The sequence below is a fragment of the Protopterus annectens genome, chromosome 2.part1, assembly GCF_019279795.1.
Source record: "Protopterus annectens isolate FY-2018-M chromosome 2.part1, PAN1.0, whole genome shotgun sequence".
NCBI lineage: Eukaryota > Metazoa > Chordata > Ceratodontiformes > Protopteridae > Protopterus > Protopterus annectens.
Window position 1 is genome coordinate 1,452,167,207 of NC_056729.1, and position 15,268 is coordinate 1,452,182,474.

The 15,268-nt window shown below is 46.5% G+C and overlaps 1 protein-coding gene across 3 annotated transcripts in view; it reads left to right on the forward strand.

The window, feature by feature from the left end:
• The window catches only part of PDS5A (PDS5 cohesin associated factor A), a 4,482,835-nt gene that overhangs the window by 509,205 nt on the left and 3,958,362 nt on the right, over nt 1-15,268 (forward strand). For all 3 annotated transcript variants that reach the window (XM_044062931.1, XM_044062930.1, XM_044062932.1), the window contains exon 6: nt 14,868-14,994. In XM_044062931.1, the coding sequence (XP_043918866.1) occupies nt 14,868-14,994 (127 nt within the window). The remainder of the gene's footprint in view (nt 1-14,867; nt 14,995-15,268) is intronic.

Genomic DNA, 15,268 nt, shown 5'->3' on the forward strand with positions numbered 1-15,268 from the left:
TTAGACTCCCCAGTGGAGCCTGTCACTTTGGATATGGACCTCGATGAAGCCGAAGGTTCCCCACGGTCACCTTTTGAAGTCTCCTTTGGAGACATCTTAGAAATACTTAAACAGAGAGGCAGCTGGAAGTCCACCAACCCTTTAACAGAGGAGTCAGTATACCTGAAGGCCTTTGGCTCTCACCCTTCCTCCAGTTGGATACCTCAGTCTTTCGATGAACTTCTGATTTTAGTTTAGTTTCTCGAAAGGCTGCAGACCTGCACAGCAACCCTGAGGGGTTGCCTGGCTGCTCTACTCTGGAGGCAGTCGGGGAAAGATTTTCCTTACATTCAGCGGCATGGGAGTCCATTACTGCAGACCGCTGGATGTTAAACATCCTATCCAGAGGATATTCTGTCCCCTTCATTTCATGTCCCATTACTCCAGCATGCCTTCCAGATGTTCCATCCGCTCACAGGAAGGCTGCAGCTTTAGAGGTTTCAAAGCTGCTACAAAATCGAGCCATCGAGCCGGTCCCCCCAGATCAATCTGTATCAGGCATCTACTCCAGGTTCTTTTTAGTGCCGAAGAAGACGGGGGACTCAGGCCCATTCTGGACCTGTCTGTCCTCAACCTGTCGGTAGAGAAACAAAAATTCCGGATGGTCACTCTACAGTCCATTCTACCGTTACTGAGAGAATGCGACTGGATGTGCTCGTTAGACCTCCAGGATGCTTACTATCACATCAAGGTCCACAGGAGCTCCAGGAGGTTTATACGCTTCCTGCTAGGGGTCAGTCACTTTCAATTCAGAGCCCTACCCTTTGGTCTCACCACAGCCCCCAGAGTGTTCACCAAGGTTATGGTGGTCGTAGCGGCTCACCTGAGACTTCAGGGCATTCAGGTATTCCCCTACTTAGACGACTGGCTCTTCGCTGCATCCACCAAACGTCTCTTGTGTCAGGCCCTACACTACTTACTCGGTCTGGCTGACAAGTTAGGCATCACGATCAATCGGTCTGGCTGACAAGTTAGGCATCACGATCAATGTCAACAAATCACACCTGGCTCCGGTTCAGATCATAGACTTCATCGGGGCAAGGTTAGATTCGATTCAGTCAAAGATTTTTCTCACCCCGGAAAGGATAGAAAATCTCAGACTCCATGTATTGGCGATCTTGGATTACTCTGTAGTCAAAGTAGCTGATGTTCTCAGGGCCCTTGGTTCAATGGCAGCCGCAATTTCTAGCCTCCCTCTTGCACATCTTCACATGAGGGTCCTTCAGTGGAATCTGGCAGATGTCCTTCAAGGATGCATCTGCAGTCATTACATATGGGTTGTCCTGCCTCAGGCAGCCCTTCGGTCGGCCGGATTCCAAAGTCTGGGTCCGGCGTCGGCTGATGTCGCCCTTTCCCCGACGTCAGAGCGTCTGGGGTATAAAAGCGTCAGCCGATGCCATCTTCCTCAGTCTTTCTTGCCATGTGGTGCCCGAAGCAGAAGCAGTTCGCAAGTGCCGGTCGGCCAGCTCCTGTAATTCAGCTAACCGAAGATTTCAAAAGCTAAGTACCCCATTGGGGACTCTTTCTTGCCTCAGCCGATGTCAGATAAAGTTAATAATTGTTTAACTTGTGGGAAACAAATACCTCATAAGGATTTCCACTCTTACTGCCTCCCCTGCTTAGGCCCAGACCACGACGTCTCGACCTGTTCAGCCTGTGCTTCCTTCAACCGACGCACTCTTAGACGTCGGTCGGAGTTCGCAGAGGAGTTTTTTGGGGCTAGTTTTTCATATAAAATGCCGTCGGAGACCCCGACTTCACATTTAACTAAGAAACGGAAAGACAAGGACCGACACACGCGGGCCGCGGTTTCGGCTGAAACCGCGGCTATGCCTACCGCGAGTGTCTCGGTCTCGGCTGATACAGAGTCCTTGGACCTTCCGAACCCTGAAACAGTACAGCCGACAGCCTCGGCCCCAGAGGCTCCTGCTGAGTCGGTTATGGAATTGCCTTCAGAAACTGGTGTTTTGGAAGCTTCCGACACCATACCACTAGACAAAGCTACACCAGCACGTGGTGCAGCCAGGCCTCCTGCATCCATGTCCATTAAGACCTTCACCAGGGCTAAAGCTGCTAAACACACTAAAGCCATGCCTCCCAGGGTTATTCCTCAGGGACCCTCTTCCAGTTCCCAGATCCTAACCTTGGCAGAGGACCTTATCTCTTTAATCAGGGGCTCTCAGCCCCATCCGGACAGGGGCTCCCAACCTCCTCTAGACAAAAGGCCCAGGGTAGATCCCTCTGATCCCCTCTCCTCAGAGGAGGCCTCTGATGGCTCGGATCACTCGGACTACCAGGAGGAGGCTTTTTCGGCCTTCGAGGATTCGGATGCAGAAGTATCTATCCCCTCAGCCTCCCCTCCTGAAGAGCTTTCCTTTGGGGAGACCCTTCACTCTGAGAGAGCATTTCAAATGGCAGGGCCAGGAATATTCTGATTCCAGGAAAAGACTAAGAACTTTTCTTCATTTACCTCAGCATAGACCTTTGGCTATTCCTCTTGTTTTAAATGTCATTGATGATGTGTACTCTGACTCTAGTATGACCCCTGACACTCTGCCTCCGGCTCCTGTTAAACCCGATAGGTATTACAGGGTCCCGGACTCGCATAATTTTCTTTACAAGGCCCACTCTGCTGATCCTGAAACTATTTCCCAGGACCCTAAAGGGGTTGCATCTGTTACTCCTAAGAACCCACTCCCCTCTGCAAAGGAGTCCAGGGCTTTAGAGAGATGGGGTAAAAAAGTGTATACTTCTGCCACTCTTTCCATGAGGGCATTAAATTGTCAATTTTATATGATACAGTACCAAGAGTATTTGTTAGAAGAAATTCATAAGAAACTGTCTTCTACTGAACCCCTTGATCGCAAATCCCTTCAGGATCTGGTACATAACTCCCAGCAGGTTAGCAACCATTTCTTGCAGTGTGGATGTCCTTCATGGATGCATCTGCAGTCATAACAACTGGGTTGTCCTGTCGTCAGGCAGCCCTTCAGTCGGCCGGATTCCAAAGTCCGGGTCCGGCTTCGGCTGATGTCGCACTTCACCCGACGTCATCTCTGTTGGTCTTCGGGTATAAAAGCATCAGCCGACGCCATTTTCCTCCGTCTTTCTTGCCGCGTGGCGCCCGAAGCAGAAGCTGTTCGCAAGTGCCGGTCGGTCGGATCCAGAGATTACTTCTACCGAATACTACTTCGAAGACTTCGAAAGCTAAGTACCCTGTTGGGGACTCTTTCTTGCCTCAGCCGATGTCAGAAAAAGTTAATAATTGTTTAACCTGTGGGAAACAAATACCTCATAAAGATTTCCACTCTTATTGTCTGCCTTGTTTAGGCCCAGCCCACGACGTAGCAGCCTGTTCGGCCTGTGCTTCTTTCAACCGACGAACGCTTAGGCGTCGGTCGGAGTTTGCAGAACAGTTTTTTGGTTCTGATTTTGCGTACATTATGCCGTCGGATCCTCCGACTACCCAATCTGCCAAAAAACGCAAAGATAAAGACCGACACTCGCGGTCCGCGGTTTCGGCCGAAACCATGGTTAAGCAAACCGGGAGTGTCTCGGTTTCGGCCGAAACCGAGAAAACTGATCAAAGTACAGCTGAACGTATCTCTACAACTGAGGCCCCTGCTACCACTCTTGAATCGGCCTCAGAAATTTTATCCACTACGGTGGTTGCCACTGACTTATCAGACACCATTCCCTTGGATGTCTCTACCCCAGCAAGTGGTGCTGCTAGGCCTCCAGCAGCCATGTCCATTAAGGCCTTCGCCAGGGCTAAAGCAGCCAAGACTACTAAGACAGTGCCTGTTAAACCCCCCACAACCAGGCCCTCTTCTAGTTCTCAAATGCTTACTTTGGCAGAAGATTTAATTTCATTAATTAGAGGATCTCAATCTCACCCAGACAGGGCCTCTCAGCCCCCAGAGAAGAGACCTAGGGCAGAGCCCCTGAGCCAGTGTCCTCTGATGATTCTGCTGACGAATCAGACATAACTGACCAGCCAGAGGCTCCTTTCTCCAATTTTGAAGATTCTGATGCTGAAGAATCCATTCCAGCTGCTTCCCCACCAGAAGAATTCTCCTTTGGGGAAACCTTACATGCCATCGAGAGCAGTTCCAATGGCAGCAACAGGATTTTTCAGACTCCAGAAAAGACTTAGGACCTTTCTGCACCTCCCACAGCACAGGCCCTTAGCTATACCTCCTGTTCTCTCTGTGGTGGATGATGCTTTCAATGATGTCTGCTCCGCTCCAGATTCTTTACCCCAGCCCCTGCCAAACCAGACAGATTTTACAGGGTGCCAGATACTCATCACCACCTTTACAAGGCCCCACTTGCAGACCCGAAACTATATCCCAGGGTCCCAAGGCAGTAGCCGACCATAGCTAAAACCCTATTCCTTCTGAAAGGGAAGCAAGGTCATTAGACAGATGGGGTAAAAGGTCTACACTTCAGCTACTCTCTCAGCTAGAGCTTTAAACTGTCAGTTTCACATGATACAATACCAAGAGTTTATGCTTGATCAGTTAACTACAAAACTAACCACTGATGAATCTCTTGATAAGAAATATGTATTAGAAATGGTAAATAACATACAACAGGTTAGCAACCATTCCTTAAAATGTGGCTATGATGCACTGGAGGCTTCATTTAGATCAGCCATGACTGGCACAGTGATAAGAAGGCATGCATGGCTAAAGGAGCAAGCTTTACCGGATCATGTTAAAGCTAAGTTGCTAGATGCTCCTATGGATAAGACAAGTTTGTTTGGTACACCTGCCCAGCAGGTTATGAAGAAAATGGAAGAAAAGGCAAAATCTGTTCAAACGGTTAAAGATTTCTTGCAGGTTCAACCCCCAAGGTTTAGCAGGAACTGGCCTGCCAAAAATTGCTCCTTTCCTGACTCCACAAAATTTCAAAGTGGCAGGAATAGACGTTCCAGAGGCAGAAACCAATCCAGAGGAGGTGCCTACAGAGGACGACAGTGGCAAGGTAACAACAGAGGCACAGACACAACCACTGCCACTACATCAGCACAACCACAGTGACTTAACCCTAAATCCGCCTACCAGGGAACAAATAGCAGCTCCTCTAGGCGGAAAGTTAACCTTATTTTCAAAGAACTGGCACTACATAACAAAAGACAAGTGGATTTTACAAACCATAGATCAAGGTTACCGGTTTCACTTCCACACTACCAGTCAAAAGAGGAATGCCAAATCTACCTTCAAATCAAAAAACAGAGGCACTACAACAGATAATGGAGTTAGCAAACATGAGAGCTGTGGAAAGAGTGCCAACAGCAGAGCAAGGAAAGGGGTTCTACTCCAGACTATTCCTAGTTCCAAGAAAGGAAAAAAGTTGGAGACCAATTCTCGACCTGTCCACCTTAAATACATACATCATTGTCCCAAAATTCAAAATGCTGACCCTACAGCAACTTCTTCCCATGCTGGGCAAGGAGTCTTGGCTGGTAACTCTAGATCTCAAGGAGGCATACCTGCACGTCCCCATTCGACCAATCTGCAGAAGATACCTCAGATTTCTTGCAGGATCAGAGCACTATCAATTCTCAGCATTGCCCTTTGGCTTATCTACTGCGCCCAGAGTATTCACAAAATGCCTGGCATCAGTAATCGCCCATTGCAGACTACAGGGAATTCAAATTTAACCATACCTGGACGACTGCCTGCTACAAGGGGACAACAAAAGCAAGCTGACAACAGATTTACAAAGGGTCATTTACTTGCTACAAGCACTGGGATACACAGTCAATTTACAAAAGTCAAGGCTGATACCATCCCAAACAAGGACATTCTTGGGCGCGGAATTGGACACAGTAAAACAAATGGCATTCCTGACTACAGGAAAACAAAAAGAACTCCCTCTTTACTTCTTGGCACTAACAAAACTGAACAAGTTAACAGCAAGAAAAGTACTGCAGGCCTTGGGCTTCATGGCATCATGCATAATCTTGGTCCCATTTGCCAGACTACATATGAGAAAACTACAGTGGTACCTAAAGAATTTATGGTCCCAACACAGACACAGCCTAGAAACAGAAATCCCACTAATTCCATGCTTAAAGCAGGAGTTCCTATGGTGGACTCAGGCATGTCAGTCAAACCCAGGCCTACCCTTTCGCAGATGTCAAGCAAGCCAGACCATCACAACAGACGCTTCAGACCTAGGATGGGGGCCCACATGCTGGACAAATGCGTGCAAGGATTGTGGACACAGGATCAACTTCACCTGCACATCAACCTAAAAGAAATGCTGGCAGTAAAACTGGCAATCCAAAAGTTCAAACCATTTCTCCAAGAGGGCCAGTTGATGATAAGGACAGACAACACCACAGTCATGTGGTACATCAACAAACAGGGAGGCACTCATTCATACCCCTATGCAGAATGACTTTGGAGCTGTGGACCCTGGCACTCAGCTACAACATCCAGTTACAGGCAATATTTGTACCGGGAAAAGAAAATACTCTAGCAGACATATTAAGCAGAACCACATCGGATGCCCACGAATGGAAGCTGCACCCGGACATCTTCAAGACCATCTCAAAGAAATGGTGAATGCCTCAGATAGATCTATTCGCATCACCTCTCAATCACCAGCTCAAAAAGTTCTGCACAAGGACATTCCACCCACTAGCATGGAAAGTGGATTCGCTCTCCTTCAGCTGGAAAGGCCTAACAGCATATGCATTCCCACCTCTTCCCTTGATACACAAAGTACTACTAAAAATCAAGGAAGAACGTCCAAAGATAATCCTGATAGCTCCAAACTGGCCAAGACAACACTGGTACCCACTGCTGAGGAGCATGTCTCGGAACAATATGTGGCCAATACCCTGATGCCTTTGATGTTAACTCAGAACAACTACAGCATCATACATCCAAACCTAAAAACGTTGCAACTGACTGCATGGAACATCACATAGCAGCAGCTAATCCAGAACTTTCCCAAAGAGTTAAAGACATTATTCTTGAAGCACGCAGACCTTCAACAAGAAGGAACTATGCTGGAAAATGGAAAAGGTTTGTCATTTGGAGTACGGAAAGAGGAAAAGATGTCAAACATAGATATGCCTAACATTCTGGAGTATCTGGCGAACTTCTTCATTCAGGCCTGTCCTACTCCTCCATCAAGATACATGCATCAGCTATTTCAGCAGAATACAGCTTTGATCCACCTGTTTTTCGCACCCTTTGCTCAGGCAGTTCCTCAGAGGAATCAAGAATGTAAAACCTCCAAGGAAACCACCATTACCAGCTTGGGACTTAAACTTTGTGCTAGAAAAGTTGACACTATCACCCTTTGAACCAGCAGCAACAGCAGACCTACAACACCTGTCATGGAAAACTGCTTTCCTACTGGCAATTACTTCAGCAAGGAGGGTTTCAGAACTACAGGCCTTAATGGCAGTGCAACCCTTCCTAATCTTCCATCAAGATAGAGTGTCCATGAGGACTAATCCTACATTTATGCCTAAGGTGGTATCCAGAGTGTCTTTAAACCAGGCAATCCACCTACCTACCTTCTTTCCCAACCCACAAAACAGAGGGAAAGAATACTGCATACCTTGGATGTACATAATCAGCTACGCTACTACTTGGACAGAACAGAAAATAGCAGAAAGACTGACCAACTTTTTGTAGCCTATGCAACAGGAAGGGAAGGAAAAGCTATTTCCAAACAGACAATCTCCAAATGGATAGGAAATTGCATACGATTCTGTTACCCCTTCCATGGAAAACCAATTCCACAGAACATAAGACCTCATTCTACAAGGGCAACAGCCACTACCACAGCCTTCTTACGAGGAGTGGCAACCAAAGACATTATTGAGGCGGCTACTTGGACCTCCGTGCATACATTTGCCAAGCATTATAATTTGCCTCTATATTCCAGATCCCGAGCAGGGTTTGCCACTGCTGTACTGCAAGGGATCCTAAACACACCATAATCTACTTTTATCCTCCTCCCCTAGTTGGCTATGGTATTCTACCCAGTTGTTATGACTGCAGATGCTATCCAGTTCGGACATCTACATTTATGGTAGGTACAAAACTGTACTTTATGATGCATTGGAAGCTTCATGTAGGTCTGCAATGACAGGTGTAGTCATACGTAGGCATGCTTGGCTGAAGGAACAATCTCTACCAGACCATGTTAAAGCTAAGCTTTTGGATGCTCCACTGGAAAAGCAAAAGTTATTTGGTTCCACTGCTCAAGAGATCCTAAAGAAATTTGAGGAAAAGGCAAAATCTGTACAAACAGTTAAGGATTTTCTTCAAGTCCAACCACCAAGATTCAGCAGAAATTGGCCTTCCAAGAATTGGTCCTTTCCGGACACAGAAAGATTTCAGAGAGGCAGGAACAGGCGTGCCAGAGGTAGAGGGCAAGCTAGGGGCTCCTACAGAGGCAGTCAATGGCAGCCTCCAAACCAGACAGGTAGTGCAGGACCTGCAACTGCTGCACAAGGACAAACTCAATGACTTTGCTTTGACTCCGCCAACCAGGGCTCAATTAGAAGCACCTTTGGGCAGAAAGCTTTCTTTATTCTCAAAAAATTGGCACAGCATTGCAAGAGACAAATGGACACTGCAAATAATAGACAACGGATACAGGTTCCATTTCCACACATTGCCAAAAAGAAAAGGCATGCCAGGTCTGCCACCAAATCAAAGGGCAGAGGCTTTGAAACAAATCTTAAACTTACTACAAATGAAAGCCATAGAAAAAGTTCCTCTTTCAGAACAAGGCCAAGGATTTTACTCCAGACTATTCCTTGTTCCAAGAAAAGAAAATCAATGGAGACCAATTCTCAACTTGTCCGCACTGAATACTTATCTCATTGTGACAAAATTCAAAATGCTGACTCTACAGCAACTCCTTCCCATGCTGGGCAAGGGGTCTTGGCTGGTGACTCTAGACCTCAAGGAGGCATACCTGCATGTCCCTATCAGACAAAGTTGCAGAAGACACCTCAGATTTCTTGCAGGGCCAGAGCATTATCAATTCTCAGCATTGCCCTTTGGCTTATCTACTGCGCCCAGAGTATTCACGAAATGCCTGGCATCAGTAATAGCACACTGCAGACTTCAGGGGATTCAAATATACCCATATCTGGACGACTGCCTTATACAAGCGGACAGCCAACAAACTTTGGTAAAGGACTTAAATTATGCCATCAATCTTCTGCAGGCCTTGGGATATACAGTCAACATGCACAAATCAAGACTTGTTCCATCCCAAAGAATAACCTTTCTGGGTGCGGATCTAGATACAACCACCCAAATGGCTTATCTCACAGAAGAAAAACAAAGACAACTACCGGATTACTTCAAGAATCTGACAAGACAAACTCAGCTGACTGCAAGGAAAATCCTGCAGGCCCTGGGTTACATGGCATCCTGTATTCTTTTGATTCCACAAGCAAGGCTACATATGAGAAAGCTACAGTGGTACCTAAGGAGATTATGGACTCAGCACAGTCACAGTTTAGAAACTTTAATCCCACTCATTCCATGCCTTCAAAAGGAATTTCTGTGGTGGGCTCAGGCCAGCCAGTCCAACAGGGGGTTGCCCTTCACAAAGCCAAAAACCTCCCAAACCATTACAACCGACGCTTCAGACCTAGGTTGGGGAGCACACATGGAGGGCAGAGTTATCCAAGGACAGTGGTCACAAAAGGAGCTACGCATGCACATAAATCAAAAAGAAATGCTAGCAGTGATACATGCAATCGAGGCCTTCAAACTCTTTCTGCATCAAGGCCACCTACTAATAAGGACAGACAACACCACAGTTATGTGGTACATAAACAAGCAAGGAGGTACCCATTCCTACCCTCTTTGCAGAATGGCAATGAAACTATGGGATCTTTCCTTGAAACTCAATATACAGCTGCAAGCTCAGTTTGTGCCAGGGAAAGACAATACACTGGCGGACAGCTTAAGCAGAAATATCATGGGTGCGCACGAATGGATGCTGCACCCAGACATATTTCTACAGATAACACAATCTTGGGGGAGGCCGGACATTGATCTATTTGCATCCCCCCACAATCATCAACTGAAGAAATTCTGCTCAAGGACATACCACCCACAAGCGTGGAAAGTGGATGCCCTCTCTTTCAGCTGGAGAAATCTAATAGTGTATGCATTTCCACCTATCCCATTAATGACCAAGGTGTTACTGAAGATCAGGACAGAGCAGCCAAAAGTGATTCTGATAGCTCTGGACTGGCCAAGACAGCACTGGTACCCACTGCTAAGGAGCATGTCACGTACGAAACCATGGCCTCTTCCTCTATGGCCACTACTACTGACACAGCACAGATACAAAACTCTACATTCCAAACTGAAAACCTTGCAACTAACAGCCTGGAGAATACCTTGACTCCTCCTCAGGATAAGCTATCCCAGAGAGTGAAGGATATTATTATGGAAGCTCGCCGCCCTTCCACAAGAAAGGCATATTCAGCAAAATGGAAAAGGTTTCTCATTTGGAACACCACAAAGGGCCTAGATGCGACAGTGATGAGCATGGCAAGTATCCTGGAATATTTGGCAGAAATGTTCCACAATGGTCTGTCTTACTCTTCCATTAAAATTCATGCTTCAGCAATTTCAGCAGAGTACAATACTGATCCACCTCTCATCCTCTCCTAAGACAGTTTCTAAGAGGAATCAAAAACATCAAACCTCCTCGGAAACCACCTCTACCTGCTTGGGACCTTAACTTCATGTTGGAAAAACTAACGCTGCCTCCATTTGAACCAGCAGCATCTGCAGATCTACAGTACCTTTCATGGAAGACTGCCTTCCTTCTGGCCATAACTTCAGCAAGAAGAGTTTCGGAGTTGCAGGCCCTGATGGCAGTACAGCCATTCATTATTTTTCATCAGGACAGAGTTTCATTGAGAACTATTCCTACATTTATGCCAAAGGTGGTATCCAGGATTTCATTAAATCAAACCATTCACTTGCCTACCTTCTTCCCAAATCCACAAAACAAAGGGGAGAAACTTCTGCACACCCTGGACATTCACAGACAGTTGCGCTACTACTTGGACAGAACTAAAGGTTTCAGAAAAGCTGACCAGCTGTTGGTAGCATATGCTGCTGGTACTCAAGGAAAAGCAATTTCCAAACAGACAATTTCAAAATGGATAGGAAATTGCATTTGCTTTTGTTACTCCTTTCATGGAAAGACTGTACCAGCTAACATTAGACCTCATTCCACGAGAGCCACAGCCACCTCCACAGCCTTCTTAAGAGGGGTGGCTACCAAGGACATTTTAGAAGCTGCCACATGGAGCTCCGTGCATACATTTGCCAAGCATTACAATTTACCTTTATATTCCAGATCCAGAGCAGGCTTTGCTACGGCTGTCCTGCTGGGTATCTTAGCTACACCATCCTTTTCTTAGTTCCTCCACCCCCAGATTGGCTATGGTATTCTACCCATATGTGATGACTGCAGATGCATCCTTGAAGGACATAGTACAGTTTTGTACCTACCATAAATGTAGATGTCCGATAGGTATGCATCTGCAGTCAGGTTTACCCTCCCTCCTTCCCCTCTGTGGTATTCTTGGGTACTTACCCCTCTAATAGCTAGCTGGGGGAAATCTATTATGGTGTATTTGTTTTTATATATATATATTATTGTGCATGTTTGGATTTTTATTGCATTTCTCCAAATTTAGCCTTCCTTAGAGGGCACCTGGCATCTGGGGCAAGAAAAACTGAGGAAGATGGCGTCGGCTGACGCTTTTATACCCCAGACGCTCTGACGTCGGGGAAAGGGCGACATCAGCCGACGCCGGACGCAGACTTTGGAATCCGGCCGACCGAAGGGCTGCCTGAGGCAGGGCAACCCATATGTGATGACTTCAGATGCATACCTATCGGACATCTACATTTATGGTAGGTACAAAACTGTACTTTCAATGGTCCTGGCTAGACCTGCCGATGGATTTCCACATCGAATCAATCGGACATGCAGAACGTCACTACAGTGGTGGCTTCAATCGGCAAACATTTTTGCGGGGCGCAACTTTCTAGCCCCTCTGGCTCAAGCCACAGTGACCACGGATGCTTCCCAGCTCGGGGGGGGGGGGCGGGGGTCACTTCTTGGAAAGAATGGTCCAAGGCATGTGGTCCCCTCCAGAGACCAAGCTACACATCAGTGTCCTGGAGATGAGGGCAATGCTTTTAGCGTTGAGAGCCTTCCACCCTGTCCTACCTCTGGGGATGGTAGCCATTCAGTCAGACAACATGTCTGTAGTCTGGTATATAAACAAACTGGGAGGGACCCGATCCTATCCCCTTTGTTGCAAGGCTATGAGGGTTTGGGAGTGGGCCATATCCACCAGCCGGTTTCTCATAGCAATGCATATCACGGGACGCTCCAACATTCTAGCGGACAGTCTCAGCAGGGCAATCCTTCTGCCTTATGAGTGGTCTCCGAATCGGTCTGTGGCGGAGAAGATCTTCCGTGTTTGGGGTCAACCTTGCTGCAATCTCTTTGCATCTCCTTCCAACGTGAAGTGCAGCAACTTCTTTGCTCTGATCCCCCCTCCGGGGGATGTCCCCAGGGACGCTCTAGTCCATGCTTGGCCTCCCGGGCTACTATATGCTTATCCCCCTTTACCTCTTATTCCAAAGTTCCTTCAGAGAGCTTGCTGGCTGCAGTGCAAAGTGATTCTTATAGCTCCCTTCTGGCCGCGTCACGTGTGGTTTCCCTTCCTATGGCCTCACCTGTTGGCTCCTCCATGGACTCTAGATCCATGCCCGGATCTGATTTCTCACCCATCGGACTTGCCCCTGTCCAAACTGGACAGTCTCAAGCTGACGGCGTGGCTGCTCCAGTTCCCATGATCATCAGGACTCCCGGACTTTCGTCCCCTGTTAAGAATATTCTGGTAGCTTCTCTTAAAGCCTCCACTAGGAAACTCTACAGTAGCAAGTGGAGACATTTTTGTGTTTGGGCTTCTCAGCGCAATCTGAACCCGTTTGCTGCTCCCGTTCTGGTCATACTGGATTTTCTGGCAGATCTTTTTCGATCAGGCGCTAGTGCTTCCACCATCAAGGTTCAGGTGGCTGCCATCTCTAATTTTCGTGTGGGTGAAAATAAGGTTGCTTTGGCTTAAAGCTTTCCTGAAAGGCACTTTTTTATTGCGACTGCCAGTTAAAGAAACAATGCTCCCCTGGGATCTGACTTTAGTCCTTCAGGCTTTGACCTCTCCCCCTTTCAAGCCAGCCGGTTCAGTTCCGATGAAGTTTGTCGTGGAAGACAGCCTTCTTGGTCGCCATCACTTCAGCCAAGAGAGTTTCAGAGTTGCAGGCTTTATCCTCCTTGCCCCCGTATTTGGTTTTCCACAAGGATAGGGTTTTGCTTCGTACGAACCCTTCCTTTCTTCCCAAGGTGTCCTCAGCAGCCAATATTAATCAGTCTATAAATTTGCCAGTCTTCTTCCCAAATTTCCAAAATAGAGGTGAATGTAAGCTTCGTTTTTACCTCCATAGGACTAAAACCCTTCAGGAGGTCGGATCAATTGTATCCTTTTCTAAACCATTTTTGGGCAAAGCAGTTTCGAAAGTGTCCTTAGCAAGGTGGATAACTCTTTGTATTGCTCAGGTTTATAAGGACAAAGGTTTGTCTCCTCCTGGTGTATTGAAGGCTCATTCCACTAGAGCAATGGCCACTTCTGCTGCAGCTTTCTGGTCAAGAGTTCCGTTAGACGATATCTGTGCGGCAGCGACTTGGGCCATTTCGCACGCATTCATCTCTCATTGTAAATTGGATCTTATTTCTAGAGGGAGAGCATCCTTTGGCTCTGCGGTGCTCAGAAATATCCTTCCATAAGGGCCTCTCAGGAATATTAGTAGCTGGGGACTCTGTCCCATATGTGCAGAATGAATGAAGTCAACTACTTCAGATAAAGAAGATGTTCATCGTGTTTCACTGTTGCAGTCATTACTCTTGGGTTATCCTGCTGACTGGCTACCTGCAGTTGGCCTGAATTCCAAAGTCTAGGTCCTAGACTTTGGAATTCAGGTCGACTGCGGGTAGTCTGCCAGCAGGATAACCCAAGAGTAATGACTGCAACAGTGAATACACTCTAACATCTACATTTATGGTAGGTACACAACTGTACTTTATGTTCTTACCATAACGTTCCATCTTGAGTAGTAGACTTCATTCTTCTGCACCTTCCCTCCCTCCATCTCCCTCACTCTTCAGGTTTTTTCCTGTTTAGAATTGTGGTTATGTTGCCATTTAGTGTCAGCAAATTTGATCTGGGGCTAGATAGGAGGAAGTGATTTAATATAGGTAAGGGAGGAGCTTGGAGCACGGAGCTGATGCTTGAAAAGTTTTTGCTGGCTCGGATCCGAATCAGATCCATATACCCATATGTGCAGAAGAATGAAGTCTACTACTCAGATGGAACGCTTTAGTAAGAATATAACTTCTTTTTTTATTATTTCTATAATATAATGGCGGGCAAATGCTATCTGAAGAGACTATGAGAGGGCATTTTGGGTAGGTCTTAGCTGAGAGTTTTTGGCTGGCGCGAGCTTGGTAATGGCCGTGTCAGTTCCGAGGAAGGAATTGAAGTCCTAACAGTAATGAATGAATAAAGATCTGCAACACAGATGGAGCGTTATGATAAAACATAACTTCTCTTTTTTGACAAAGCCCTCATTTTTATTTTTGGAAAGCAAACACAATATATATAATTTCAATGTATAGAACAAATGTAAACTTTTTTTGTAACATTGGTAAGCTCTGTTATGTTTTTCTTTTAGCAATAGTCACAATCAGAAGATACACCTACACATGCTGGACTTAATGAGTTCTATAATTGTGGAAGGGGATGGAGTAAGTCAGGAGTTGCTCGACTCTATTCTTATAAACCTTATCCCGGCGCACAAGGTCAGTACATTTTTTCTCTGTAGTAGTAGTGTTGTCATTGCTGTAAGAGATTTATGTTTGTCGTTTAGAATGTTCACATGTGCTTTACATTGTGATTTGATTATATTGGCTGATAATTCTGTCAAAGCAACCAAAGTAAGCGGTTTTCAGATATTTAATTTGGTGCTGCGGTAGCGTTGTCGCCTCACAGTTAGACGTTGCACGTTCCATTCTCAGTTAGAGCATCTTCTGTGTGTCAACATGCGTGAATGGGCGTTCCTTCGTTGAAGGTTGT